Consider the following 27,014-nt stretch of genomic DNA (forward strand, 5'->3'; position numbering starts at 1 on the left):
CCATGCAAAACATTGCTTTTGAGGACATAGAAAGTGTCTACAGTTTTGGCCTTCTGGTCGTCGCCAAGCAGGTCACCAATCTTGGACGCTACTAACGGCTCCAGTTTTCCAGAGCCGGTTTTACTCGCGATAATAATATAGAGAGCTCTTGCGAATAAGCTATTGCTGTGAGCAGCTTGGTTAAATGCAGCCTGCTAAATCGGAAATTCATGTGAACAATTATTCAAAAGCCAACAAGGCCTATCTGAGGATTCTAAACATTGTTAAAGTACCCTTTTGTCTACCAACTTAATGTACATTAAGTGTAATGTGTTGAAACTAAGACTCCATTCTCAAAGCGTTCCAATGTGTCATATGGAAAAGTGTGTAGCTTTGCTTGGAGTGAGTGAGTTTGATTTTATGCCGCTGTTAGCAATATTCAAGCAATATCACGGCGGGGTGACACCAGAAATGGGCTTCACACATTGTACCCATGTCGGGAATCAAACCCAGGTCTTCGGCATGATGAGCGAACGCTCTAACCACTAAGCTACCTGACCATGCTGACTGCCCCTGCTTCATGAACAAAAAAGACATTTCTTTCTGATATATGCATTTCACAATGTAATGGGTTGAAACTAAGACTCCCATGCCAAGATGTCCAAATGTGTAATATCATGAACTTGGCATGGAACTGAGCATCAATTATGCCATGGAAAGCACCTTCAGGATTACAGGAACATCATGTGCATTGAACCGTCTGAAATGACTCGAAAAGTTTTTAGATTGGATTGGATACAAAGACAAATTAAGTGGTAGGCCATTTGCCAAGAGAGTGGGGTTGGCACAAAACCTCTCAACAGATGGAATCAAGAAAATGAGTTGCTGAATGAAATGTTTGTGTAAACTACATTCCTGAATATATGTCTAGTTTTCGTTTGGAGACTTAAGAAAGTAACAGTGTTTTGTTGATGTGTCAAGGTACAACGTCTTAATAAATTTAATAGGCTATTCTCAAATGGCTGTGAATTTCTACTGATGAGGGTAAGCCAAAATGTCATGGCCAAAGAACTCAAGCTTCCATATTGGTTTCAGTTTACCACCAATGTTCTCCATAGAAATAAACTGACTGCGATCCACGAGAAATGACTATGATACTTCCAACTTTTGATGGGGATATTGAAATTATTCAGTGAGAAATTGATTTCTAATGAATTGTATACATGTAAATAGAATTAAATATCTCTGTAAAATTGAGTAGTAAGAGTCCTGTGATTTGGTCTAAAAATCATAAGAACAAGGTTGTGCATCTCCATAAATTTATTCCACATATGCACAAATAGTTTGATAATGACATAACACAACAAAATGTACCAAATAAAGTTATAATTAAAAAGCCACATTATATGACCATAATTAACAAAAAGATCCATGCAAATTTCCCTTGACCTTGTTGACAGGAAATGCAACATGATACCTACATTATTCCATAGTAACCAGAAACTAATAACACACCACTCACACACATCACATTCTGAAGTCTCTCAATCAGTCACATGATTATTAAATCAGAGACGTGTTATGTCAAGATGAAATATTTTATGTGGCAAGACTAAATGATCAGCAACACTGACTCCCTGTCAAACACCCCGCCACAAATATTCACCTCAGAACAAGCATATGAAGACATAATATGAAAAGTGTTCTCTGTTACACAAAGGGGAAATAATACAAAACAATTATCTCTTGGCCACAAAATCTTTTATATTCATAATATATTTACATCCTCATCTTTATTCTAAAACTGTAATGGTAAATTTCATACATACATGACATCATTCTGGGAAAGACATCTTTGAAGCCATGATGTGAAGACAAATGACCATTATATTCTTTGACCTCATGTAAAGCAATAGATTCGGAAACGAAGTAGCAATAATTGATTGATTTATGATCACCGAAACATAATGAATGGACAGTGACAGGCGATCAGTATCCCATGTTTCCATGTTGTCAATCTCCCATCAAGTATAACCCACATACACACACACGCTCTCGCACACACACTCACATCACCTCTCGGACTGACACACTCTGTTGATGTATTCCCACATACAACATCTCCAGCTTCATCAGACGACCTTGACCTCACTTGAACAGGAAGCTGAAATCAAAGAAATTATGGTGAGAAACATGCCAATTCATTACTCATTCACATGACCAGTAAAACAAACAGTAGGAAACACAGAGGTTATACATACAGCTTCCAAACGTCATCAGAACCTCTGTCAGTGGATTTTATTAGGCCAAGTTTGATACAATTTGGTCATCAACAAAATTAATTACAGACGTTTGAAAATCAGACACTCGTTTACAGCTTGCATAATTAGTTTGTTGTTTAACGCCACACTCGACATAATTCCAGTTATATGATGGCAGCCGGTAAATATCAAGTCTGGACCAGACATTCCAGTGATTAATATTGTGAGGAATTATCCAGGTCGTTGGGGTACGATGACACACCACCAACCATGTCACCGAGTCTGACTAGCCGATCCTTTTGGTAGCCTCTTATGACCAGCTTGGTTGACGAGGGCCTATTCTAACCCGAAATCCAAACAGGTGCCTAAATAATTTGCATGAATGTTCAAACAGACCTGTAACATACACAGGTGTCCCACAAGTTGTATCCAGTTTAATTCCAAATTACAAGCTTTGTGGCAATCTGGAATGCAGGACCATTCCATCTACTGATCTGTAGTGAAGGTCCTTATACAAAGCCCTGGATCTGAACACTGATGGAATATGCAACCTACTAACGAGCTTGTCAATGTAAGTTTATGCAGCGATAGAAACTAACATTTTTAGTCCACTAGCCTTTATAATGATAGTGAGTGAGTGAGTATGGTTTTACGCCGCTTTTAGCAATATTCCAGCAATATCACGGCGGGGGACACCAGAAATGGGCTTCACACATTGTACCCATGTCGGGAATCGAACCCGGGTCTTCGGCGTGACGAGCGAACGCTTTAACCACTGGGCTACCCGACCGCCCCTTATAATGATAACATATAGCAAAATATAATGATAACATATAGTTAAATATGTTCAATCATACTGTATAATACTGAAAGTCCAGATGTGTTTTCAATAGCATCTGGAATAACATACGATAAATGGGGGAACTATCCCCCTGGATGCCAGAGGGACATGTCCATCCTCTTCAAACCTCACTTTGAAGTCGAATAAAATTCAACATACATCACGCACACAAATAAACTTCACAGTTTTGAATTCTGAGGGACTGTTCTGTGATATCATCTTGCCATTTTTAGGCAAAGCAAAATTACTGAAAAGTAGGTACGCCGTAAATGTCACCATTGTTTACATATTACAAAATCACCATTCATACTGTTATTTACAGCATGTTTCGAAATCTAAATTTCGGATATATACTCAGAGAAATGAAATTAGCACATTCGTGATCACGGGTATCCGTCTTTTATCAAATCACCAATGATCATTCCAAAACGTCGCCGATAACCCCAGAATCGTTTAGAATGTTTTGGAAAATACGCAAACGCGAACGCCGAAGTGAACTTTCCGCAATATTGGATAGTGTTTACATTCTCACGTTTCACATATGCCGGTGAGTGTGAGTGATTTTGATTTTACGCCGCTTTAAGCAATAGTCCAGCAATATCACGGCAGGGGACACCAGAAATGGGCTTTACACATTATACCCATGTCGGGAATCGAACACGGGTCTTCGGTGTGACGAGCGAACGCTTGAACCACTAGACTACACGACCTCCCCTACGTATGCCGGTAATGAGATGCCTATATGTCAAACTCAGCTGTGATACATACTTCCCTGAATTCCTCATACATTTTACAAATGATTTGTGTCACCAATACAAAGTGTCAAGATGAAACCATGCAATATAAATTAGGTGTGAAAACGAACGGTGCGGTCGGAAAACTGCACTTGTTTGAAATGTAAACAAGGCAAAATTCATATTTTACACTGTGTAGTATTTTTTTCCGATTTTGCGCTATCCATTCGTCTATTCGTTGCATACATTAGCTCAACATTGCAGAATATTCATATTTTCAGAAAATCGTAGCAAGAATTAGGGAATTAAAAAAAAGATACATTGCAATGATTTGGCAATATCAACAGAAATATTGTCAAAGTTTCCGTGACGCCATGACTGACGTAAAATCACGCTCACAAAATCACAACGGTATTTATCGGATTCTCTGACTATTTCTCTTGGTTTCAATGAAAAACATAAAACCAAATAACAATACACAGATTGTCAGAATGGTTTTGATTACTTACATGTCACATTTATGTATCTACGGTCCCAGTATCAACGAAAGTCCCATAAAAAAAAATCCCACCCACTGTTCTCAGTGTTGGTTTGTTGTTTAACGCCGCACTCAGCAATATCCCAGCTACATGACGGCGGTCTGTAAATAATCCAGTCTGGACCAGACAATCCAGTGATTGACAGCATGAGCATCGATCCTCGCAATCGGGATCGATGACATGCATTAATTAACCAAGTCAGCGAGCCTTACCACCTGATCCCGTTTGTCGCCTTTTACGGCAAGAATGGATTGCTGAAGACCTATTCTACCCACGATCTTCACGGGTCCTGTTGTCAGTGAACAGGCCATTTTGAAAAAGTCGGTCACCGTTAGTGATGTCTATACTAAAAGAGCTTTCTTCGCATCCTTTTATTCTATCATTCTTAGGTGAGATAAAGTGAAATAATTACCGTATTCGACGTAATAAGGGCCCCGCTCTAATAAGCGCCCACGGCGAGATTTGCTGATATATTGGCTAGTGAACAATCCCACATTAGCACCCCTATTCGCATATAATACGCGCCGCTTCCTTCCCCTATTCGCGTATAATACGCACTCGTGTGTTATATGCACCCTTTATTATTGGCAATTAAATTCTGGAAACATATATCTGTCGTACATAACCATTTCAGGCTGTCAGCATAAACCACGAAATTTATCTTTCAACTGTTTTTTTCCCCACCAAAATAATATTCTAAGAAGAGCCCCCTATTTCTAATTTTGAGAGCGCCATGGGCGCTTATTACGTCTAATACGGTACATATTTTAATGAACAAAGACATGTCTAATATTGAAGATATTTTTGTTTGATAAGCCAACACTTGCTATTCATGCTACCTAACTCGAGTGTTTTAATGCCTGTGATAATGTCATGTTCTTCTAAGTCACACCAGCGTGTTCCTAATATGATTCTCCGGACCCTGTCCGACGTAAAAGTGCTCTCGCCATTGCCGCAAGACGTGGTTTCTCACCCAAAGTACTAAACTACGTAAAGTCTCGACTCGTCGCGTAACCTACTTACGATCACTGCCGCGCGAGATAAAGATATAAATATCGCGTGGCTGTGCGAGATCTGCGAAATTCGAAGGCTCGCGTCGAGTGTTTACGGACTTTATTTCATTCATCTATTTCATCCACGGTAAGTTATGTTACTTTTCTTGATTTGGCTGTAAAAGACGACAATATTAAATCATAGATATGTCAAACTTTATGTAGCTTATAAAATCTTTAAAGGGAAACTAAATCACGCACTGTCCCGAAGCACTAACACATAGAAAATGGCGGCCCCCTCGAAATCTGGAAAATAGTCATTTTCCTAGTGCATATTAGTCAAGTGAAATGTAATTAAAGTCCTTAGTTACTTGGGTGTATTAAACGATCTGTGATTCTTCCCAGTAGCTGTGAAATTTGCTTCGTAGTTTATTTTGGTACTGTGTCAAAAACGGCAATCAAAATATATCAGTAATTCACTACAAATTGCAATTCTGTTATTTCATCATGGTGATAACGCTTCATTATGCGACATCTTATGATACACTAATTTAAGTACTTAATTCCTACAAAAAGATTTCACTTGCATTTTTGCAAATAGCACTATTTTGTGCATGTAGCATGATGAATTATAATATTTTTTAATCTAACATTTTATGAAGTTTTGTCATAGACTGGACTGTCAGTGTAGGTGTCACCTCCATCGAAGCTTTCGTCAGACATTCGCTCTATGTCATAATCTGTATAGTCGCCAAGGAATAGGTCTAAATCCAAATCAGAATCGTCCCAGTGTATAAAGTCGCGAATATGATATCAAAGGAAAATGAATATGTAGGCTGATCGAGTTTGCCTTATACAAGGACATACGTCCGACAGCTAAAAGCATTGTTTACAATACAGCTGGAAGTATTTTTATTCAACATCTGTGTCTGCACGAAAACAAAGGGAACCCTTTTGTTCTCCTTCCCAGGGTTCTTTAATGATCAGGCCAAACAGCACCTGACACTGATTTTGGTCACGCCTTGGTGGTCAGCCAGAAGTTGGCTTGTCAACATGGTCAACCTCCGAAACATCACTAGAGACAACCCCCTTGAACTTCCGGCGTGGCCCAACCTTCTGCTCCACCCACACAGTTGGTTGCAACACCCAAACCCTGCATGGTTTCGTGTGCGCCTGGCACATCTGCAGAAAGCCCTAGGAGCCAAGGGCTATTCAGCTGGAGCGGTCGAGGCAATTGCATCAGTCCACCATCCATCGGGATTGTATGATGATAAATGGTGTTCATTCCAGGCATTCTGCTCAGACAAACACCGCAGTGTCACCGCAGTTCCTGGTTGAGTTCCTTCTGTACTTGCGCAGCACACGTTGGTTGAAAAGCTCTACCATCTACACATACCTGGTCGTAGACTAACATCTAGTCTCTGAAATGAACATATCGTACAGAAAAAACAGTTGTTCAGTTATCTTAATAAAAATATAATAAAAGGGAGCCCAGTGACTCTCTTCATTTTCATTAATCTAGACTTGCCAAACATTATAGACTTGCATGGGCTGTATTTGATATATATTTGTATCAGGGTCTGTAAGACAGACTAACCTGGTCGCCATTAACTCTGGCTTGCCATATCAGATGATCGGAGAATGATGAAAATTAGATCAGTTCTAGTTTTTGGCTAACTGTCTCATTCTATTTCTGTCACCTATTCAGGTTTTACTTTTTGCATCGACTCTTGTTTCCTGACATCAGGAATGGTAGAAGATGTTGACGCCAACGCTGTATGTCCAATACCCCGAGCGGGGACCGTCGATCTCTCTGATGTTTATCAACCCAGATTAGAGGGCTCTACTGCGTTCTGCATTCTCTCTTAGCATGCTTAGGTAAGTTCTAGTTTAGGCTACCCGCCTCATTCTATTTCTGTCACCTATACTCTTGTTTCCTGAAGATACACTTCTTTGAGGTGCTGATTCATCGGACCTTGACGAGGGTTTATTATGAATCACATATTAAGGTATGCCCACCGGCTATGCTGTTTGATAAAGATGCAATACAGAGTGATGCAGGATAAGTTAAATTTTTTTAGTAACATCTAAATATTTTTTTAGCATGTTTAGATTTGTATAGCTATCCTGAATTACATAGTCTAAGTGCTCTCCCTTCGGTACACTGCCTCCCCACAAAGTTTCAGATGTTATGTTTAATGCAGTTGATATGAGTTAAGTGTTTTGGTGTGACATCATGACTTCCAGGTCATGTGCCGACTGAGCGAGAGTGCTGCCTCTCCTGGTTGGAACAACTTTTCTTCAACAGCTGGATCTCACACAGTTCGTCTGTCAAAAGACAGCAGTAAATGCAATACGGAGTAATGCAGGATAAATATACAAATGTAAAAAATATTTAGATTTTACTAAAATTAACATGATTAATGAATCGAAAAAATAATAAATGTATATTAGCTTATGCACTCTCGATGACCCCTGATGTCACGGGGCATTGTTTCGCTGGTGTGACTTGCAACAAAGTACTACAAATTACGTCATAGGGTATTGTCACGTGTTTGAAAAGTCTGTGGTACTGTATTCTAAAGGTAGGCCATCTTATTTTCTCTGTATTCAGCCCGACATTTTTACAGTGTTGTAATTAATGTTTCAAGTTCACTACTAAAATAGCTGTTAAGAACATGTATCTACAGAGAGCTTTCCCTTTCTAACCTGCTCTGAAATATTTATTGTCAAGAAGTATCTATGTGATTTGACTTTAATATGCGTATCACGATACGTACTTATGTTTTGTGATACGCATCATATGACCTCAGTGGATCGTTTCACCCCAACTTCAATGGGAGGTTATTGAAAAGATAATTACACATCACACATCTTGCATGTCAACTCCTGGATATGGAAAATAACTGTGCTATGATATACTACTCAAAAGAAGTTAAGGATCACCCAATTCTTTTCTATTACTATAGTTAATCTCTCATACCATCACAGATTAACAATAGTATTTTGAAAAATCTGCTGATCCTTAACTTCTTTTGAGTAGTATATTATCGGTGTGTTGAATGTGGGGAAAACATTGACAGTATCAGGTATTTTATCATGACACATATCATGTTATCAAACTGTGGATGGTCCCAGCCCTACTTGTTCTCGTGAAAACATCTATAAAGAAATGCATTAATATGATGAAGTTTATGTTTTCAGTGAACACCATAACATCCACAAGGTAATAATGGAAGTACATAGCAAACCAGAATTGCTGGAAACATGTGATATCAAGAAAGAACCTGTTACTGACACAGGTGGAAACACTGACTGTGAGAGAGAATTGGTGGAAACAGGTGATCTCAAGAAAGAACCTGTTACTGACACGGTTGGAATCACTGACTGCGAGAGAGAATTGCTGGAAACAGGTGATCTCAAGAAAGAACCTGTTACTGACACAGGTGAAAACATGGACTGCGAGAGAGAATTGATGGAAACAGGTGATCTCAAGAAAGAACCTGTTACTGACACAGGTGAAAACACGGACTGTGAGAGAGAGTTGCTGGAAACAGGTGATATCAAGAAAGAACCTGTTACTGACACAGGTGAAAACACGGACTGCGAGAGAGAATTGATGGAAACAGGTGATCCCAAGAACCATTCTATTACTGATATAGGGGGAGACACTCACTGTGAGAGAGAATTGCTGGAAACAGGTGATATCAAGAAAGAACCTGTTACTGACACAGGTGAAAACACGGACTGCGAGAGAGAATTGATGGAAACAGGTGATATCAAGAAAGAACCTGTTACTGACACAGCTGAAAACACGGACTGCGAGAGAGAATTGATGGAAACAGGTGATATCAAGAAAGAACCTGTCACTGACACAAGTGGAAACACTGACTGTGAGAGAGAACTGGTGGAAACAGGTGATCTCAAGAAAGAACCTGTTTCTGACACAAGTGGAATCACTGACTGTAAGAGAGAATTTATGGAAACAGGTGATCTCAAGAACCATTCTATTACTGATATAGGGGGAGACACTCACTGTGAGAGAGAGTTGATGGAAACAGGTGATCTCAAGAAAGAACCTGTCACTGACACAAGTGGAATCACTGACTGTGAGAGAGAATTTATGGAAACAGGTGATCCCAAGAACCATTCTATTACTGATATAGGGGGAAATACTCTCTGTGAGAGAGAATTGCTGGAAACAGGTGATATCAAGAACCATTCTATTACTGATATAGGGGGAGACATTCACTGTGAGAGAGAGTTGATGGAAACAGGTGATATAAAGAAATGCCGTCCAGCAAAGCAGTCTCATAAGTGTAGTGTGTGTGAGAAAACATTCACAAAAGCAAGTAATCTACAGACACACATGAGGATTCACACTGGAATCAGGCCGTATCAGTGTGTTGAATGTGGGAAAGGATTTAAACGTTCAGGAGACCTGCAGAAACATACAAGGATTCACAGTGGAGTCAGGCCTTATAAGTGTGTTGAATGTGGGAAAGGATTTGCACAGTCAGGTGTCTTGCAGACACACATGAGGATTCACAGTGAAGTAAAGTCTTATCAGTGTGTTGAATGTGGGAAAGGATTTAAACAGTCAAGTGGACTGCAAGCACACATGAGAATTCACAGTGGAGTCAGGCCTTATCAGTGTGTTGAATGTGGGAAAGGATTTAAACGTTCAGGTGACCTGCAGACACACATGAGGATTCACAGTGGAATCAAGCCTTATCAGTGTGTTGAATGTGGGAAAGTATTTACACACTCAAGTAGCCTGCAGAAACACATGAGGATTCACAGTGAAGTGACGCCTTATCAATGTGGTGAATGTGGGAAAGGATTTAAGCGTTCAGGTGACCTGCAGAAACACATGAGTATTCACACTGGAGTCAAACCTTATCAGTGTGTTGAATGTGGGAAAGGATTTGCTCTATCAGGTGATCTGCAGAAACACACTAGGACTCACAATGAAGTCAAGCCTTATCAGTGTGATACATGTGGGAAAATGTTCACTCAGTTAGGTAACCTGCAAACACACATGAAGACTCACAGTGGAGTCAAGCCTCATCAGTGTGATGCATGTGGGAAAATGTTTACTCAACCAAGTTACCTGCAGTCACACATGAAGACTCACAGTGGAGTCAAGCCTTATCAGTGTGTTGAATGTGGGAAAGGATTTAAGCGGTCAGGTGATCTGCAGTCACATATGAAGACTCACAGTGGAGTCAAGCCTTATCAGTGTGTTGAATGTGGGAAAGGATTTACACTATCAGCTAACCTGCAGACACACATGAGAATTCACAGTGGAATCAAACCATATCAGTGTGGTGAATGTGAGAAAGCTTTTAGACGGTCACGTGATCTGCAGTCACACATGAAGACTCACAGTGGAGTCAAGCCTTAATATCAGTGTGTTTTATGTGGGAAAGGATTTACACAATCAGTTCACCTGCAGTCACATATGAGGATTCACAGTGTAGAGCTAGATTTAGCAACATTAAACATGTAAAAGATGCACCAGTGCAACCTATTATTGAAAGTGCAACCTAATATTTATTTCTAAGTCCATGTAAAAAAAAATCAATTTGTGTCTAACTAACCCTTACTTTTCCACACAACAACGATCTTTGAACACAGTGAATACTTCTAAGCTTTATGGACCATACTACATCATTAATCCCTGGGTCATGTGTAATTTGTCATCCCTTCTTGGGCTTGACATCATCAAACTGTGGGTACTTATGTGCACATCTTATTATGTTTTACAGCAATATTTATGTAAAATCAGGAAAATCATCAGAGATATGAGATGTACTTACTCAGTTTATGCATCTATGTTTTATCTTTGATAAATATATTGGGCAAGAGTGCAATACCAAATGTGGTGCAACTAGGTTTTCATGTCAGCATGCACCTGGTGCAAATAAAAAGAACTTTTGTAACTTATCCTGTATTATTCCTTAATGCATATACTGCTTTCTTTTGACAGATGACTTGTGAAGATCCAGGGTAGAATAGGTCTTCAGCAACCCATGCTCGCCATGAAAGGTGAAGATGTTTGTCATAAGAGGCGACTAACGGGCTCTGGTGGTTAGGCTTGCAGACTTGGTTGATACATGTCATTGTATTCCAACTGCGTGGGTCGATGCTCATGATGTCAATCACTGGATTATCTGGTCCAGACACATTATTTACAGACCACCGTCACCGTGATTTTGGAGATCATTCTTTGCAAGCCACTACCTGCAAAACATGGCTTTTGAGGACATAGAAGGTGTCTACAGTTTTGGCCTTTTGGTCGTCGCTAAGCAGGTCACCACTAACGGCTCCAGTTTTCCAGAGCCATTTTTACTCGCGGTAAAAGTAAAAAGAGCTCTTGCAAATAAGCTATTGCTTTGAGCAGCTTGCTTAAATGCAGCCAGCTAAATAGGAAATTTGTGTGAACAATTACTCAAAAGCCAACAAAGCTTATCTGAGGATTCTAAACATTGTTAAAGTACCTTTGTGTCTTACCAACTTAATGTACATTAAGTGTAATGTGTTGAAACTAAGACTCCATTCTCAAAGCGTTCCAATGTGTCATATCATGGAAAAGTGTGTAGCTTCGCTTGGAGTGAGTGAGTTTGATTTTATGACGCTGTTAGCAATATTACGGCGGGGGAATGAAAATGTTTGTGTAAACTACATTGCTGAATAAATGTCAAGGGTTTTTTTTGAGACGTAAGATAGTAACATTGTTTTGGTGATGTGTCAAGGTACAACATCTTAATAAATTTAATAGGCTATTCTCAAATGGCTGTGAAGTTCTGGTGCTGAGGGTAGGCCAAAATGTCGTGGCCAAAGAACTCAAGCTGCCATATTGTTTTCAGTACACCACCAATGTTCTTCATAGAAATAAACAGACGGCAATCCACGAGAAATGGCTATGATACTTCCAGCTTTTGATGGTGATATTCAAATTATTCAGTGAGAAATTAATTTCTAATGATTTGAATACATGTAAATAGAATTAAATCTGTAAAATTGAGTAGTAAGAGTCCTAATTCCCTCTCAACAGCGAGCTTGATCAGTCATGGTTGGCAGTTTCAATAACACATTGATCAATGCATCCAGTGCAGTATAACCTGTGATTTGGTCTAAAAATCATAAGAAAAAGGTTGTGCATCTCAATAAATTTATTCCACATATGCACAAATAGTTTGATAATGACATAACACAACAAAATGTACCAAATAAAGTTATAATTAAAAAGCCACATTATATGACTATAATTAACAAAAAAGATCCATGCAAATTTCCCTTGACCATGTTGACAGGAAATGCAACATGATACCTACATTATTCCATAGTAACCAGAAACTAATAACACACCACTCACACCCATCACATTCTGAAGTCTCTCACTCAGTCACATGATTATTAAATCTGAGACGTGTTATGTCAACATGAAATATTTTATGTGGCAAGACTAAATGATCAGCAACACTGACTCCCTGTCAAACACCCTGCCACAAATATTCACCTCAGAACAAGCATATGAAGACAAAATATGAAAAGTGTTCTCTGTTACACAAAGGGGAAATAATACAAAACAATTATCTGGTCACAAAATCTTTTATATTCATAATACATTTACATCCTCATCTTTATTCCAAAACTGTGGATATAGTTGTAAATTTCATACATACATGGCATTCTGGGAATGGCATCTTTGAAGCCATGATGTGAAGACAAATGACCATTATGTTCTTTGACATCATGTAAAGCAATAGATTCAGAAAAAAAGTAGCAATAATTGATTGATTTATGATCACCGAAACATAATGCATGGACAGTGACAGGCGATCAGTATCCCATGTTTCCATGTAGTCAATCTCCCCTCAAGTATAACCCAAATACACACACACAAACGCTCTCACACACACTCTGTTGATGTATTCCCACATACAACATCTCCTGCTACATCAGACGGCCTTGACCTCACTTGAACAGGAAGCTGAAATCAAAGAAATTATGGTGAGAAATATGCCAATTCATTACTCATTCACATGACCAGTAAAACAAACAGTAGTAAACAAAGGTTATACATACAGCTTCCCAACGTCATCAGAACCAATGTCAGTTGATTTTATTAGGCCAAGTTTGTTGGTCATCAACAAAATGAATTGCAGACGTTTGAGAATCAGACACTCTTGCATAATAAGTTTGTTTAACGCCACACCCAAATAATTCCAGCTACCGGTATATGATGGCAGCCTGTAAATAATCAAGTCTGGACCAGACATTCCAGTGATTAATATTGTGAGGAACGATCCAGGTCGCCGGGGTACGATGACACACCACCAACCAAGTCACAAAGTCTGACTAGCCGATCCTTTTGGTAGCCCTTAAGACCAGCTTGGTTGACGAGGGCCTATTCTAACCCGAAATCCAAACAGGTGCCTAAATAATTTGCATGAATGTTCAAATAGACCTGTAGCTGTAACATACACAGGTGTCCCACAAGTTGTATGCAGTTTAATTCCAAATTACAAGCTTTGTGGCAATCTGGAATGCAGGACTGATCTACTGATCTGTAGTGAAGGTCCTTATACAAAGCCCTTGATCTGAACACTGATGGAATATGCAACCTACTAAGGAGCTTGTCAAGGAAAGACAGATAGAGAGATAGGCCATAACACAAATAAATCTGGTAGGAAATCCAGTGGTGAGCTGCATGATCAACATCATCGGGCAGGTGACACACTGTAGCCACCGGGTTACTCAGTTACTGTAACATACGCAGAGTACTCGAATCTACCCTGGAACATCCATGGGGAGGCAAATGACTTACCTGTACGGGTAGCCCTGGTACTTGGATCGGAACACAGAGAGGAGGAGGCTGAAGAATATTGCCACACATCCTAGACCGACCAGAGCCAAGACTACAACAAGAAAATGAACAAAACTCATCAACAAGAAGAGTCATAAACATGAGACAAGTAATTGGTGGCAATAATCAAGTCTGTCGGTGTATAATATATCTTGTTATTTATCATTCCACTCAGCACTGTTCCAGCTGTATGATGGCTGCCTGTACATAATCAAGTCTGGACCAGACAATCAAGTTATTGATTTTATTGGCAACAATGACAGGTATTCAACCAAGTCAGTGAGTCTGACAACCCAATCCTTATGTCACTTGTTACGACCAGCATTGATTATTGGAGACCTATTCTAAGCCAGAGTCCCCTGGTTGAGACAAGCACAGTTGGTCACACACATTCAAGTGTACACAGATCCATCAACAGGGGTAATAATGAGCTATCAGCATATTGCAGTGTGATTACACTATTTCCCCAACTTTTAGTCAGTTGAGCTAAAAAGGCATCACCAAAGAGAACAAGTCATTTTTGTTTTATCAGTCCTAACTTGTAGTGAGTGAGTGAGTTGGGTTTAACGCCACTTTTAACAGTATTCCAGTTATATTGCGGCATGTCAGCTTAATGTGGGAGGAAAGCCCGACGTGATGCAGGTCTCAGATGTTTACTACTTCGGTGAAACCCACGAGCACGGGTATGGTGCTGACAAACCTAGAAACATAATCGGGGTGAACCGGGATTCGAACCCACAATCATAGGTTTCTGGTGGGCCCAAGGGACGCAACTCTACACAGCGAATCGCTGGGCCACCCGTGCCCCCTCCTAACTTGTAATGTTCTTACAATTCCTCCCTACGACAGGTAAAAACACAACTTACTCCGCTTCTTCCCGGGGTCCCCCTTGAGAGAGTGAGCTTCGTTCATCAGGATGAAGCCGAACACGACAGCAGTGTCTGGGCAAGGTCAAGGTCATCTCACAATCACTTTGATGTGTCACCTCACAAAAGATGCAACATATACACAACAGCCTCAAAATATGTTTATTGAATTATTATGTACCCATTTTTCTTACGCAAGGATTCCTTCAAATCTCATTAAATCAGATGTTGATTCTTTCTGCAGCTGAACAAAGATCTGAGGACATTGCATTACAGGTCACGTCAGACTGACCTTTTACAAACTTTGACAGAACAATGAATTGATCAACAAGAAGTTGACATTAGCCAATCAGAAAGCAGTTTTCTCTAGTTTTCCTTCACTGCTTGATTGATCAGTATTTCAGCTATATCACAGTGTCTTAGCTTGAAGTGATGCAGGTCTCAGCCATCGCTCACTTTGATGAAAGTGTTTCAATAAACTACCTAGAATAAATGCATGTGGGAGTATAGGTTATAAAAAATGGCCCATCTGGCAACTGATTTTAAATAATCAAAGGCCCTCTGGCCTTGCGTTGGCCATGGACCTTAGGGCCATCAGTTAAGTGGCAGCCCATACAGGTACGTGAGTAGCTTGGCGGAAGGATACTGAGAAGCATGACGATGTAGGTCTCCATGATGAACTGGCCTTGACTGCTGCCGTGGATGTAGTGCTTAAACATACAGTAACCATGGTAACAAAACACTGATTACTGGAGACACAAAAGCGTGAGTGAGTTTGTCTTAATGCCACTTTGAAAACTATTTTAGTGATATCACAGCATGTCAGCTTGATGCAAAATGAAAGATAAAAGTGATAAATTAAAGTAGATAAATATCTCTAATAGAGAGTCTGTTTGAACAAGAATCCTATTTGTGCCAACACAAACATAGATCTACACATGAATATGTTATAATCAATAGCGTTTAGACATGTACATGGTACACATTCTTACAGTTGTACGAGTGAGTGAGTTGGGTTTAATGCTGCCATCAACAGTATTTCTGTTATATGACTGCATGTCAGCTTAATGTGGAAGGAAAGCCCGAAATGATGAATGGCATTTACAACCCACAAGCACAGGTATGGTGCTTACAATCCAAGAAACATAACCAAGACAAACCAGGATTTGAACCAGGATTATAGGTTTCTGGCATGCCCAAGGGACACAACTCTCTGCAGAGCGAATTGTGTCATCTTGGACATGTCAGATGACTGGGCCACCTGTACTCCCATTTTTCAGATGTGATTCGTGTAGCAAATGTATTGATAAATTTAATTATTAGTTTCTTGCACTAATGGGTAAACATACTAAATGCTAGTTCATCCATATAAGCAAAAACAAGCTTAAGTGTTATGATGACCATACTCTACAGGCATGTGATTGAAAAATGACAAAATCAGACTGAAAAGCATTAAAGAAAATCCAAAGATACATATTCAACATTAAACATCATAATCAAGAAGATGAAATTTTGACTTTAGACGGAAATATTACATGCCTATATTTAGCCAAATTGTCATAAAAATGTAGAGGAAGTACTTCGACCACAGTCATGATGAATACCAACTGAGTTGACTAAATTTGCACAACATATATTAGTCAACCCTGACACACAACACACAAAGCCAAGAGGAATTTACATGCATGGTGTATCTACTTGCAAAGATACTATACTATAAGCTGTAAGACAGCTATAAAACTCACTGTAGGAATGTGCCGCATCTAATTCTTACAAGAATATCAGGCCTAAAGGTTCAAAAACAGAAACTATTCAACAATAATGCTTATCATCTTCCTGAGGCAAAAGAGTTAACTGACTATAAAAGTTCAGTTTCCACCCTTGCCGAACTAGGCTGGTATTATGGAGTTACATTTTGGCTGAACTAACGAGTCTATGCATAGTCCAATCAAAATTGCGCACCGAATTCGAAATCCCGTTCGTAAACGGTCGAGCAGATTTCAATCGATTGCAGTATTTGCAAGCATGTGCACCGCCAACTCGTTGTCAGCAGATATTTTCCAAATCTTTTGATGTTTTTAATCAAAGTGCTCATGTGATTTGATGCATTTCGCGATGTAAGACCCGTTTTATCACAATATAGATCTTGATTATCGATCAGATCATCCTGACTTGGGTGCCACCATTTTGTGTGAAGCAAACGCAAGTGATACGAGAGGTGGAATCTGATTGGTCCATAGGAGAGGCTTAGAAGGGACATAACTGGTAATAGCCACTGGTGGCGCTACGATCGAGCCCAGTAATTCCAGCCTAGTTCGGCAAGGGTGGAAACTGGACTTTTAAAGTCAGTTAACTCTCTTGCCTCGGGAAGATGAATGCTTATCAGTAGTAAACTAAGATGTTCAGACACCTACTACTTTTCAGATTTCATTGTTAATTTTGCCTAAAATGTTTAACATAACTCCACTTACCTTTTCCATTTATAATATTTAATCAATTTTATTTTCAACCAAAATGTATGCTGGGTATAGTTCTGTTTTTATTTTATTTTATTACTAAAAGGAGATTGAATTCATTGTCAACAAAAAACAGTTACAAGTGAGTCAAAATTTAACAAAGTATCAGCAATATCTCAGTTGCCATGGCTACAAGTAGATACACAAGCAGTAAGCCAGTATCCTCCCTCCTATTCTGACAAGCAAACACAGCTATTATCTTAAGCCCAGAAACAGGGAGGTCCGGACAAGAGGAGAGACTTGAACATGATACAAACCTCCCAGGAAAACTGGTGTCAAATTTAAAACAATGTTTTCATCAAACATGCAAAGAAATGCAGATGGTAAGCAATAAATAAGAATTATTACATGTCCACAATGTAAGATATGAGTGCAAAAAAGTACAATTAGTCTTTAAAAAAATATAAAAATTGGTTCTCCGGCAATGACTTCTGAAAATATAGTGCGGGCGGGCGGGCGGTGTTCCTTGTTCAAACCAGTATGTAAATAAATTCGGGAAAGGGCCTCCCTACATTAACAAGCCTACAATCTGCTATTGCCGCCATGACCATAACACGAGAAGTGCAGTAAAGCAGTGCGCATGTAAAGGGAAGTAACTGCGTGCTACATATCTTTTTTCAGTATTAGGATTTTTCAACAGAATTTTTAAAATTGAAATAAAAACGAAAAGTGAGGCAGACTTTATGATGATGTGGGTGGTGCCTGAGAACCAAGACTAATATTTTTTTTAGCCTTACACATTAATGTCTCTAAACGGACATGATGTTGTTTTGAGTGCAGCACATGCAACATATAGAAATAAACCAGACAAATTATCTATCACACGTACAAACAGAAAACGGCTGTCAGGATAATAATTTTATAGACAAGACTAAAGCATGTGTGAAATTTATGAGAAAAAAAAACATTATTAACTACTCACCATAGCCCCAGTGTGGGGGTTGCGGTGCATGAGAGGGGGGCCACGGATGTGGTTCCACATCTGTCCTGATGTCATGGCAAATATCACAGCCTGGAGATAGAGATAAACACCTTTGTAATCATATCAAGAGTGAGTGAGTAGGTAGAACGCCGCTTCAAACAGTATTTCAGTTATATCATGGCATGTCAGCATGATGTGGCAGAAACCCAAAGTGATGCAGGTCACGCTGGTGAAACTGACGAGTATGGGTATGGTGCTGACAAAATCCTAATCAGGAAAGCATAACATAATATGACTGTAAAGATGGAAACAAACCACCAACTGTTAAATCTGCCATCTTCAAATCTTCAACACATGCTTAATGGGGGGGGGGGGGGCTTGATTCAAACAATAATACAGTAACCTGATGGCCCCCCCTCCCCCCAAACACCCATCCCCCTGACACACCCGTTCCCTACAAACAAACGATGCCTCCAGCAACATACCAAAGCTCCAATTCCCCAGGACGTCTTGTTGTACAGGAACTCGAGGTTGTTGCGCTTCAGATACAGCAGTCCTCCAATCAGGGAGAAGAGGAGGGCCAAGGCCAGTGTACCGGAGTAATTCGGAGGACGGAATACACGGATCTGAAACAAAGCAGTTAATGTAAACTTGCCTACTTGTCAATGCACTCCTTAGATGAGAGGATCATCCATTGTACTTTCTTTCATATTGTAATAACACAATTATGCATTCTATAGATCTTGCGATTTCTTCTGCTTATAACACGACATTTATAACTGCTACCTGTATATCTGTTCTCTCACCAACCCATCTTGCGATCTGTTCTGTTTATAACACAACATTTATAACTGGTAACTGTATATCCGTTCTTTCACCAACCCATCTTGCGATCCGTTCTGTTTATAACACAACATTTATAAATGGTACCTGTATATCCGTTCTTTCACCAACCTATCTTGCGATCTGTTCTGTTTATAACACGACATTATAACTGGCAACTGTTTATAAGTTCTTTCACCAACCCATCTTGCGATCTGTTCTGTTAATAACACGACATATATAACTGGTACCTGTATATCCGTTCTTTCACCAACCCATCTTGCGATCTGTTCTGCAGCAAACCCAACCCTGGAACAAACAAGTTACACATGATACAAAACTACAAATTACCATGAAAATGAACATTTCGGGATAAATGCAACATCTTTATGCTTACCTAACCTTACATAGTGCTTTAGCTTCCCTATCTTTCACAGACAGACAGTACTGGAACAGACAGACAGTTGAAACAGACGCTAGCCCATGCCTGATATCCCGGAGTTATCCACCTTGACCCGTATCCCCATATTCTTCACTGTATGGCTGCAAGTGGAGCATAGACAGTAGTGCCAGATTTGTAAGGCGGAGGAGTTGGATGAAGTATGGGTTGGCCTAAAGGTGGTACGTCAGGTATAAAAACACTGTATTTATCCAAAAATGCTCATTTTTTACCTTACTTGTTACGCTACAAAGTGCTTTATTCGACGGACATGGAAGGCAGGCTTACTGTGATAAGCGCCAGTCACACTGAGGAAGCACAGTGTCAGACAAGGACCCTTCCAGGAGGCAGCGAGGCTCCATCCTCGTCAGGCTACGGGATATCACGCAGGTCAAGCCCTCTTGGAACAGAACAGTGGTCCGAAGGTAGAGGGAACAATGGGCCAAAGCTCTGGAGAGAGGGGGAATACAGTACCAATATTTAGCCAGGTACCAATTACCAGTACCCAGCACGCCAGAAAGTTTATAGAGGATAATCCGGATTGAAATGTTGGTGTTGAGGGCCATCATGGATGACAGCACACGGATCTCATGTGGGTTGTTTGCCGACGGGGGTGCCCCATGATATGCACAAGTATAGCCGATTGAAGCCAATTGGAAACTTGTTACGGATCACCTCCATGGAGACACAGCTAGAACTAGGAAGGAACAACCACTGGTGCTGTCATCGATGCTGCTGGAACACCTAAAGTTATCGATGGAAGGCCCTAACAGGACATAATGTGAGTTCCATGTCATCATCTGAGCGACAATCTCCAAACATTTTGGGATTTGAAATTGACGATCAGATTTTCCCTGATGTTGATTCATAGCGACAAAGTCCCAAAAAATACCAATGTGGATCAGGCTGTGAGGTCGCTGATCGAAGCAGACTCGGGTGACATCCACAGGTCTTGAAGTTCACTATACCTGGCCACCGTGGCAAGCACCATGAGAAAATAAGTCTTAATGGCGAGTTCTACAAAGAGGGAAAAGTCAGAGGATCATAAAGGCACCTGAAGTAAGTCTCGCAAAACAACATTGAGGTCCTAAGCTGATCTTCCAGCCTAACACCCGGTCAGTGACGATGAGTTCAGGCACTGAGGCCAGACAGGAACCACAAGCGATCTTCAATACAGAGTTGAGAGCCACAAGGTACGTTGCAATAGTGGAGCTAGGAAGGTGAGGGGAATGGCTTGAAATAACAAGAACGTGAGCCAGTTGTCATCATAGAGGGAATGAGTTGAGGAATGATGAGTCTTGGAGACAGCTTCCGCAGCTCGGGCTGAGAACACCTTCGCCCTCAGTGACTTTTGGAGTCATGCCATGGCCCAGATCTGAACAGGGAGTTCATTGGTCAGAAGAAGCAGACGAAAGGTCTTCTCTAGCAGAGAAGCAGACTTCAAGCCATTCTTGTTGATGTAGCACACCACAGTGGAGTTGTCTGAGGCAAACAGGAGACAGCTGATGTGGAGGATTGCCTCAAAGCTAGTGATAGAGGTACCACTTAACATGCTTAAGACATTCGATGAGGCTAGCCATCACTGGATGCTGTATTAAAAAAGGTGAACCATGCACAAACCAGAGCTGGTAGAGTGGCTGGTAGACAACAAAGACATATTACACCTAAATGATAGAAATATATCAACAGAAGGTCATTTACAATAAGAGAGACTTACCAACAGTTAATCAAACGGTAACAAATTGACATCAGCACGTACAACTTGTAAACACAAGACACATGAAGAGTAAGATGGTGACCAAGGTGCGAAACGTGCTGAGGTACGTGGTCACCAGAAAAAATGAACACAATTATAGACCTCAAATGGATATAAATATATATATCAGGGAAAAGATATATGCCAGTAATGCCACCAGAAAATGTCAAAAACGGATGAAAATCGGTAAGATGACTGTTCCAAAATATATGTCTGTGGTAAGGCTGACAGTGAAGACTATGAGGTGATACGGGCCAAGGTGGATAACTCCAGGGTATCAGGCACGTGCTATAGTCTGTTTCAATGTCTCTCTGTTCCAGTACTGTCTGTTTGTAAAAGGTGGGGAAGCTAAAGCACTATGTAGCATCAGCTAAGGTAAAACATGAAACATCTGTAATTGGTCTTAGTCCCTAATAAGAATAATCACAACTGTAATTGAAATGATCCCATTTGGGCCTGACATGGAATCCCAAACACAGGAATGAGATACCTATAGCTTCTAGGTTTATCACAGATAAAGTAAACATACAGGGAACAGGATACCCTCCAACATGAGGGTTTGACCCTGGTCCATGACTTTGTTTGTTTGTTGTTTCAGGACACACTCGGCAGCATTCCAGCTATGTGACAGCAGCCTGCTTAATCAAGACTGGACCATACAATCCAGTGAATTAAATAATGGGGTACAACCCATGCCATCGGGGTACAATGACAAGTGATGAAGTCACTGAGTCTGACCACCAGATCCAATAAGTCGCTGCCCCGCACGAAATGCTTAGGTTGCTGGAGACCAATTCGAACCCAGAAACACTATGGTGTCCAGAACACAGAAATTGTTTTGGCGCTATTAGTTATACTGCTTAATGTTGTAAATAATTAACTTCCAGGTACAACTGGTGCTAAGAGAATTGTGAACATCTGAGTTCTAGCCTCATGGTGTCGACTTACTGTTCACCCAGCAGTGAATGGGTACCTGGTACGATGAGATGGCAATACGGTTGTTAACTTTCCAGCACCTGACAGGTAGCTTGGATTGTATACTCCCTAGGGAGTTGAGAATGATAGTTGAGTGCACACTGATCGATTGACCTGGGTAATGTTATAATAGTATAGCACTTTGAGCCTGCCCTTGTGGTATGGATATAGCGCAACATAAACAGTCCTATTATTATTAATTATTATTATTATTATTATTTTTAATATTATTATTATTATCCTTGAACATGATGTTGACCCTATGCGTACCTGTTGATGTCTAGAGAGTCTCCCTTCTTGGGCTTGCCCTTGGGAGGGAAGTGCATAAACACCGGAGCAGTGTTCAGCTTCAACTGAAAGGTTGACAGATATAAGAGTAAGAGAGTATGATATAAATGAGCAAATTAAAAATTACTTTTTTTTAAACTTTGAAGAGTCATTTAATTTAGTGCAGATCCAATGGACTTCAGAGTTGTTAGTAAATGCAGAGGCATAAATTGTATTTGTGGTTTTATATCTATATCAACATAATTATGACTATATCACCTATATAATGTGCACCAATGATATGTTATAAATGAAATGGTAGCAGAAGCTATGCAACACTCACATTCTGGAACACATCTGGTCCCTCGTCGTAGTCAACAAGAGCAAAGAAGAGTTTGTTGGAGAACTGCTGGGAATAGCGCCACGAGTTGGCCAGGATGGTGTATTCCTCGTTGGCCTGTCTGGAACACAACAAACATTTTCACAATACAGTGTTTGCGTTACGCATTAAAATCATATAAACGCGCAAAAAATATTGTTTTGCATGCACAGATTGTGATATACTTAATTTTGTATTAATACCATAAAATAAAAAACTATTCAAAGCTGATAGCCTGCTTACGATGTTCAGACGAAAATAATTCAAAACCTGGAAATTCCTATTGCTAAAAATAGAATATGGCCAGATGGCGCTTTGAATCGTGCCCTTTATATTTCCATATATAGTCTTTGGTTACTATCGATGGAATTCCCCAGAAGTCGTTCGTTTCATCCAATCAGAGCCCAGCTTACAAGTAATAGTCGGTAATACGAACGATCATAAACAGAGCGATGGAAGAAAACTTCCACACATGGGCATGTGCTAACAACAGTCATATTCATTTTATTGATGATTGAACGTTCATTATATCAAAACTGCACCGTAAGTTAAAGCTTGGTCATAATTATTAGCTGTACTAGTACTGATTTTATTGAAATAAAAACTTCACACGCGAAATATTTGAATTGAAAATTTATTATTTCATTTCTGAAGCACTGTACAAAAATCTACCGCGAACACTGCAATAGTCACTAGATCTAAACAGATCTTGATTTCTGTTCTGCATGAGTGAGTATACCACAACATTGGATACCAGACATGGACGTGTCCCCTATCCTGATATTGCTGGAACATTGCTGGAACATTGCTGGAATATTGCAGGAATATTGCTCAAAGTGGCATAAAACCAATCCATGCTCACAATCACCTCAGAAAAGTCAATTTTTAGTATGCAATATTTTGCTGTACACACTAATTTGCAATACAAATACTAGAATACATTGCAACAGAACAAGGCATGAAACTACTGTAATCAGACATTATTACTAGGGCTGGGACGGGTAACTCAGGTACTCGGGTCGGGTGGGTACTGAATGGGCACTAATTTTCGCAGTTCTTTCTTATTACCACACCCATTCCTTCTGACTTTATGTTTGAATATAAATAAAACTTCAGTCAACTTCAGTGTATGCATGACCAGATGGTTTCATACATGTATCTAAACACGTTTTGCCAGGGATACGGTCAAACTTTTCCCAATGGGACAGTTTTTGCCTACCTCTTGAGAACTACAGCGATACCCGGGTAGGGTAGGTAATAGGTGGGTGGGTACCCGGGTAGTAAATTTGGACTCGTCCCAGCCCTAATTATCACTCAAAATATCATACTCATCAAATTCATTTCATGAGAGATACAGAAACCAATCGATCATTGTCAATGAAATTGATTATTGTTTGTTTGTTGTTTGACATCACATTCAACAATATGACGGTGGTCTGTAAATAAGTCTGGACCAGACAATCCAGTGATTGACATCAAGAACATCGATCGATGCAACTGAGATACGATGAGATGCATCAAGTCAGATGTGTATGTGAAACATGTGCATTCATACTAGTAATATAGCCACACGGTGTCACTATTTACAAAATAGGGAGATAAAACTCAATATAAGCAGAAGCAATTACTTTGCTTGCGTTTGAATAGTTTCAAATGAAAAAAACTCGTAAGATGTTAAACTATGTCCAGTCAAAGCTCCACACATTCATAAATTTCATCATGTTACCATACATCATTAACTTGCAGAAAGATAATGTGGCGTTTCAAGTTCTGAAGAAGTATCAGTGTACATGCAATTAGTTTCTTGTTGGATGCATCACGTGACTAGCGGCGTAATGGTTGGCATCTCTGCCTTATCTCGATAGTCGCCTCTTATTACATTGCTTAAGACCAATTCTAACCCGGATCTTCACAAGAAATGAAATCGATATAATACCAGTCCTCCAGTGCTCAAACTGCCTTTTGAAAGAGTTTCTGCATCACTCTCAGGTAGACTCACCTGCACACGGAGCACTGCCTCTGTGCCTGCAGGGCTGTCAGCATCACAATCATGGAATAGTTCCTGGGTGCTGTCTTCACATACTGACGAAACTTGTCACCAGTCAAGCGTATAACAGATTTTTTCAGATTCCATTCAGTCAGCTGTTGAACTTTATCACCAACTGATTCCTAAAAAAAATACATTCCTTCTAAGTTTCATGAACACAACGATAATAAACAAGGGTGAAAACACTTAACAACTTAAAAGTCCAGTTTCCACCCTTGCCAAACTAGGCTAGAATTTCTGATCTGAAAGGGGCACCTTACCCTAATGATCGTAAAGGAGTGATCAGTAAGAGGATCCAAGGGCTAAGGATTAGTTTTGGGTAATCTACCCTGACCCTAATAAAACTAGCCCTCAGCCTAAGCCTTATGATCGAAGAGACACGCGAGGTCTCCGTGAAGCGAGAGCCAGTCGGCAGCCTGAGCCAATTAGCGCTACAGTAAGCTGCGCCCAGTAAACTGCATTGTTACCAATGCATTATATGGGCCGTTTAGATGCATATATCCATATATATGATACAGTTCGGTCTAAATTATTTTATCTAAATTATTTCCTTCATGGTGCGGTCGAGTGTGCGCGAAATCTGAAGGTATAGTCAGTCAATTTGTTTGCACCACCAACTGGTAGCAGGTGCTTTATGACGATAACTCTGCATTTTCTTTATGCGTTCTACATCTGCATGTGCAATGCACGTACCTCTTTCTTCTTGTAGTTTTGTCCTACAGTTGTCAAACAAATAGAAAATAACACCAAAATGCCAAAGCTTGCCCTGGCCTCCATGTTGCCGGCGGATGTTGACGTGGATAAGACAATGGATGCCATTGGATAAAACTTCGACCCAATCGGTGCTTGCGTTATATTTCTAGGTTGTGCCCAAGTCGAAACTTCACTTACTTTTCATTTTATACCTTCTAAAAGTTACTTGAAATATTTGTTGTATTGGTCTTCAATAAGTAAGACAGTTTCTTGATATATGCTGTTTCTTTAATTTCCCTAGGGATAATATATTGTTATTTTCGAAAAGAAGTTTCTTAAACAGAAAAGGTTACTTATTTTTTGGGCATATTTTGAGAATACGAGCTTTGGGAAATACGAATGATAGGTCTCGGCTCTCAAATGAATTCATTTTGTAAGTTCCGAGTCTTGGTGATGAACTGGAATGCAGGAAGCTCAGATGATCCGTAATTCCGAGTTATGAGTAGGGTATTCTCTCTATTAATTACTCATTGCCTCAGAAATATTGATTTCTTGATCTCTTTCCTGTCAAATCAGCTCAGTTGTCCTATTGTTTGAAAGCCGTCACATAAGTCGTTTGTGACGTCATGTACAATACATGACATCTTAAATTATTTGCGACAAGGCATCACGTTGCTAGGGACCTCTTCGCAAACAATGAAAACGATGAAACAATTGTAACGAACTAGCCAATCAGCAACAAGCAAACATAATACCGCTCAGGGAGAATTACAGAAAATAAGTTTACTTCTCGATGTGTAACCTGGGCCTATGACCCATATTACTTCTGAATAAACTATTACAAACCTACCCATGGATTTTGGTTCGTTATCATGGATCACACTAATAGTTTCAAAACATCTTGATGTATGACTATAACGGCTTTGAGAAGATATTTGAAGACGTTCAGAAACTATACTTTCAAACGGGTAGGGTTTTCGTTGACCTTAATAAATTAATACCGTTCATGCTTTCGTGACATTTCATATATTAGAATGGGGGAAGTGGAGTAGCCTGGTGGTTAAAGCGTTCGCTCATCACACCGAAAGCCCGGATTCGATTCCCCACACCG

At 39.9% G+C, this 27,014-nt stretch overlaps 2 protein-coding genes across 9 annotated transcripts; one reads left to right on the forward strand and one right to left on the reverse strand.

Annotated features, from left to right (window-relative positions):
- The first annotated feature begins 5,281 nt into the window (after positions 1-5,281).
- LOC124110489 (zinc finger protein 436-like) lies at positions 5,282-11,295 on the forward strand. 8 transcript variants are annotated; one of them, XM_048387827.1, is made up of 4 exons: positions 5,282-5,494; positions 7,055-7,224; positions 8,551-9,551; positions 9,624-11,295. In XM_048387827.1, exons 2-4 carry the CDS (start codon positions 7,217-7,219, stop codon positions 10,751-10,753), a joined length of 2,139 nt encoding a protein of 712 aa, XP_048243784.1. In that variant the 5' UTR covers positions 5,282-5,494; positions 7,055-7,216; the 3' UTR covers positions 10,754-11,295. The 8 variants fall into 8 exon arrangements, with proteins under 8 accessions (XP_048243784.1, XP_048243787.1, XP_048243781.1 ...); XM_048387830.1 differs by having other exon boundaries at positions 8,551-9,407; XM_048387828.1 differs by having other exon boundaries at positions 5,283-5,494; positions 8,551-8,903; positions 9,048-11,295.
- Positions 11,296-12,506: 1,211 nt separating this feature from the next.
- On the reverse strand, positions 12,507-26,015 carry LOC124110458 (tumor suppressor candidate 3-like). Its single transcript, XM_046469836.2, has 11 exons — positions 25,904-26,015; positions 25,163-25,332; positions 23,128-23,245; positions 22,788-22,870; positions 19,599-19,656; positions 19,011-19,151; positions 18,526-18,615; positions 15,734-15,797; positions 15,088-15,162; positions 14,183-14,273; positions 12,507-13,345 (listed from the first exon to the last, which is right to left on the reverse strand). The coding sequence occupies exons 1-11, from the start codon at positions 25,985-25,987 to the stop codon at positions 13,330-13,332; spliced, it is 990 nt and encodes a 329-aa protein (XP_046325792.1). The 5' UTR covers positions 25,988-26,015; the 3' UTR covers positions 12,507-13,329.
- Positions 26,016-27,014: the final 999 nt, after the last annotated feature.

This window comes from Haliotis rufescens, unplaced genomic scaffold (genome assembly GCF_023055435.1).
Source record: "Haliotis rufescens isolate VD_foot unplaced genomic scaffold, xgHalRufe1.0.p SCAF_7, whole genome shotgun sequence".
Taxonomy (NCBI): domain Eukaryota; kingdom Metazoa; phylum Mollusca; class Gastropoda; order Lepetellida; family Haliotidae; genus Haliotis; species Haliotis rufescens.

What these genes read in the sequence shown, in the direction of transcription:
- LOC124110458 (XM_046469836.2), bottom strand. Translation starts at nt 25,987, where the DNA reads ATGGAGGCCAGGGCAAGCTTTGGCATTTTGGTGTTATTTTCTATTTGT. An exon ending in ACCCCCACACTGGGGCTATG is followed by an intron (nt 15,798 to 18,525) that starts GTGAGTAGTTAA and finishes TGTATGTTTAAG; the next exon opens with CACTACATCCACGGCAGCAG. An exon ending in GGACCCCGGGAAGAAGCGGA is followed by an intron (nt 14,274 to 15,087) that starts GTAAGTTGTGTT and finishes TTCTTGTTGTAG; the next exon opens with TCTTGGCTCTGGTCGGTCTA.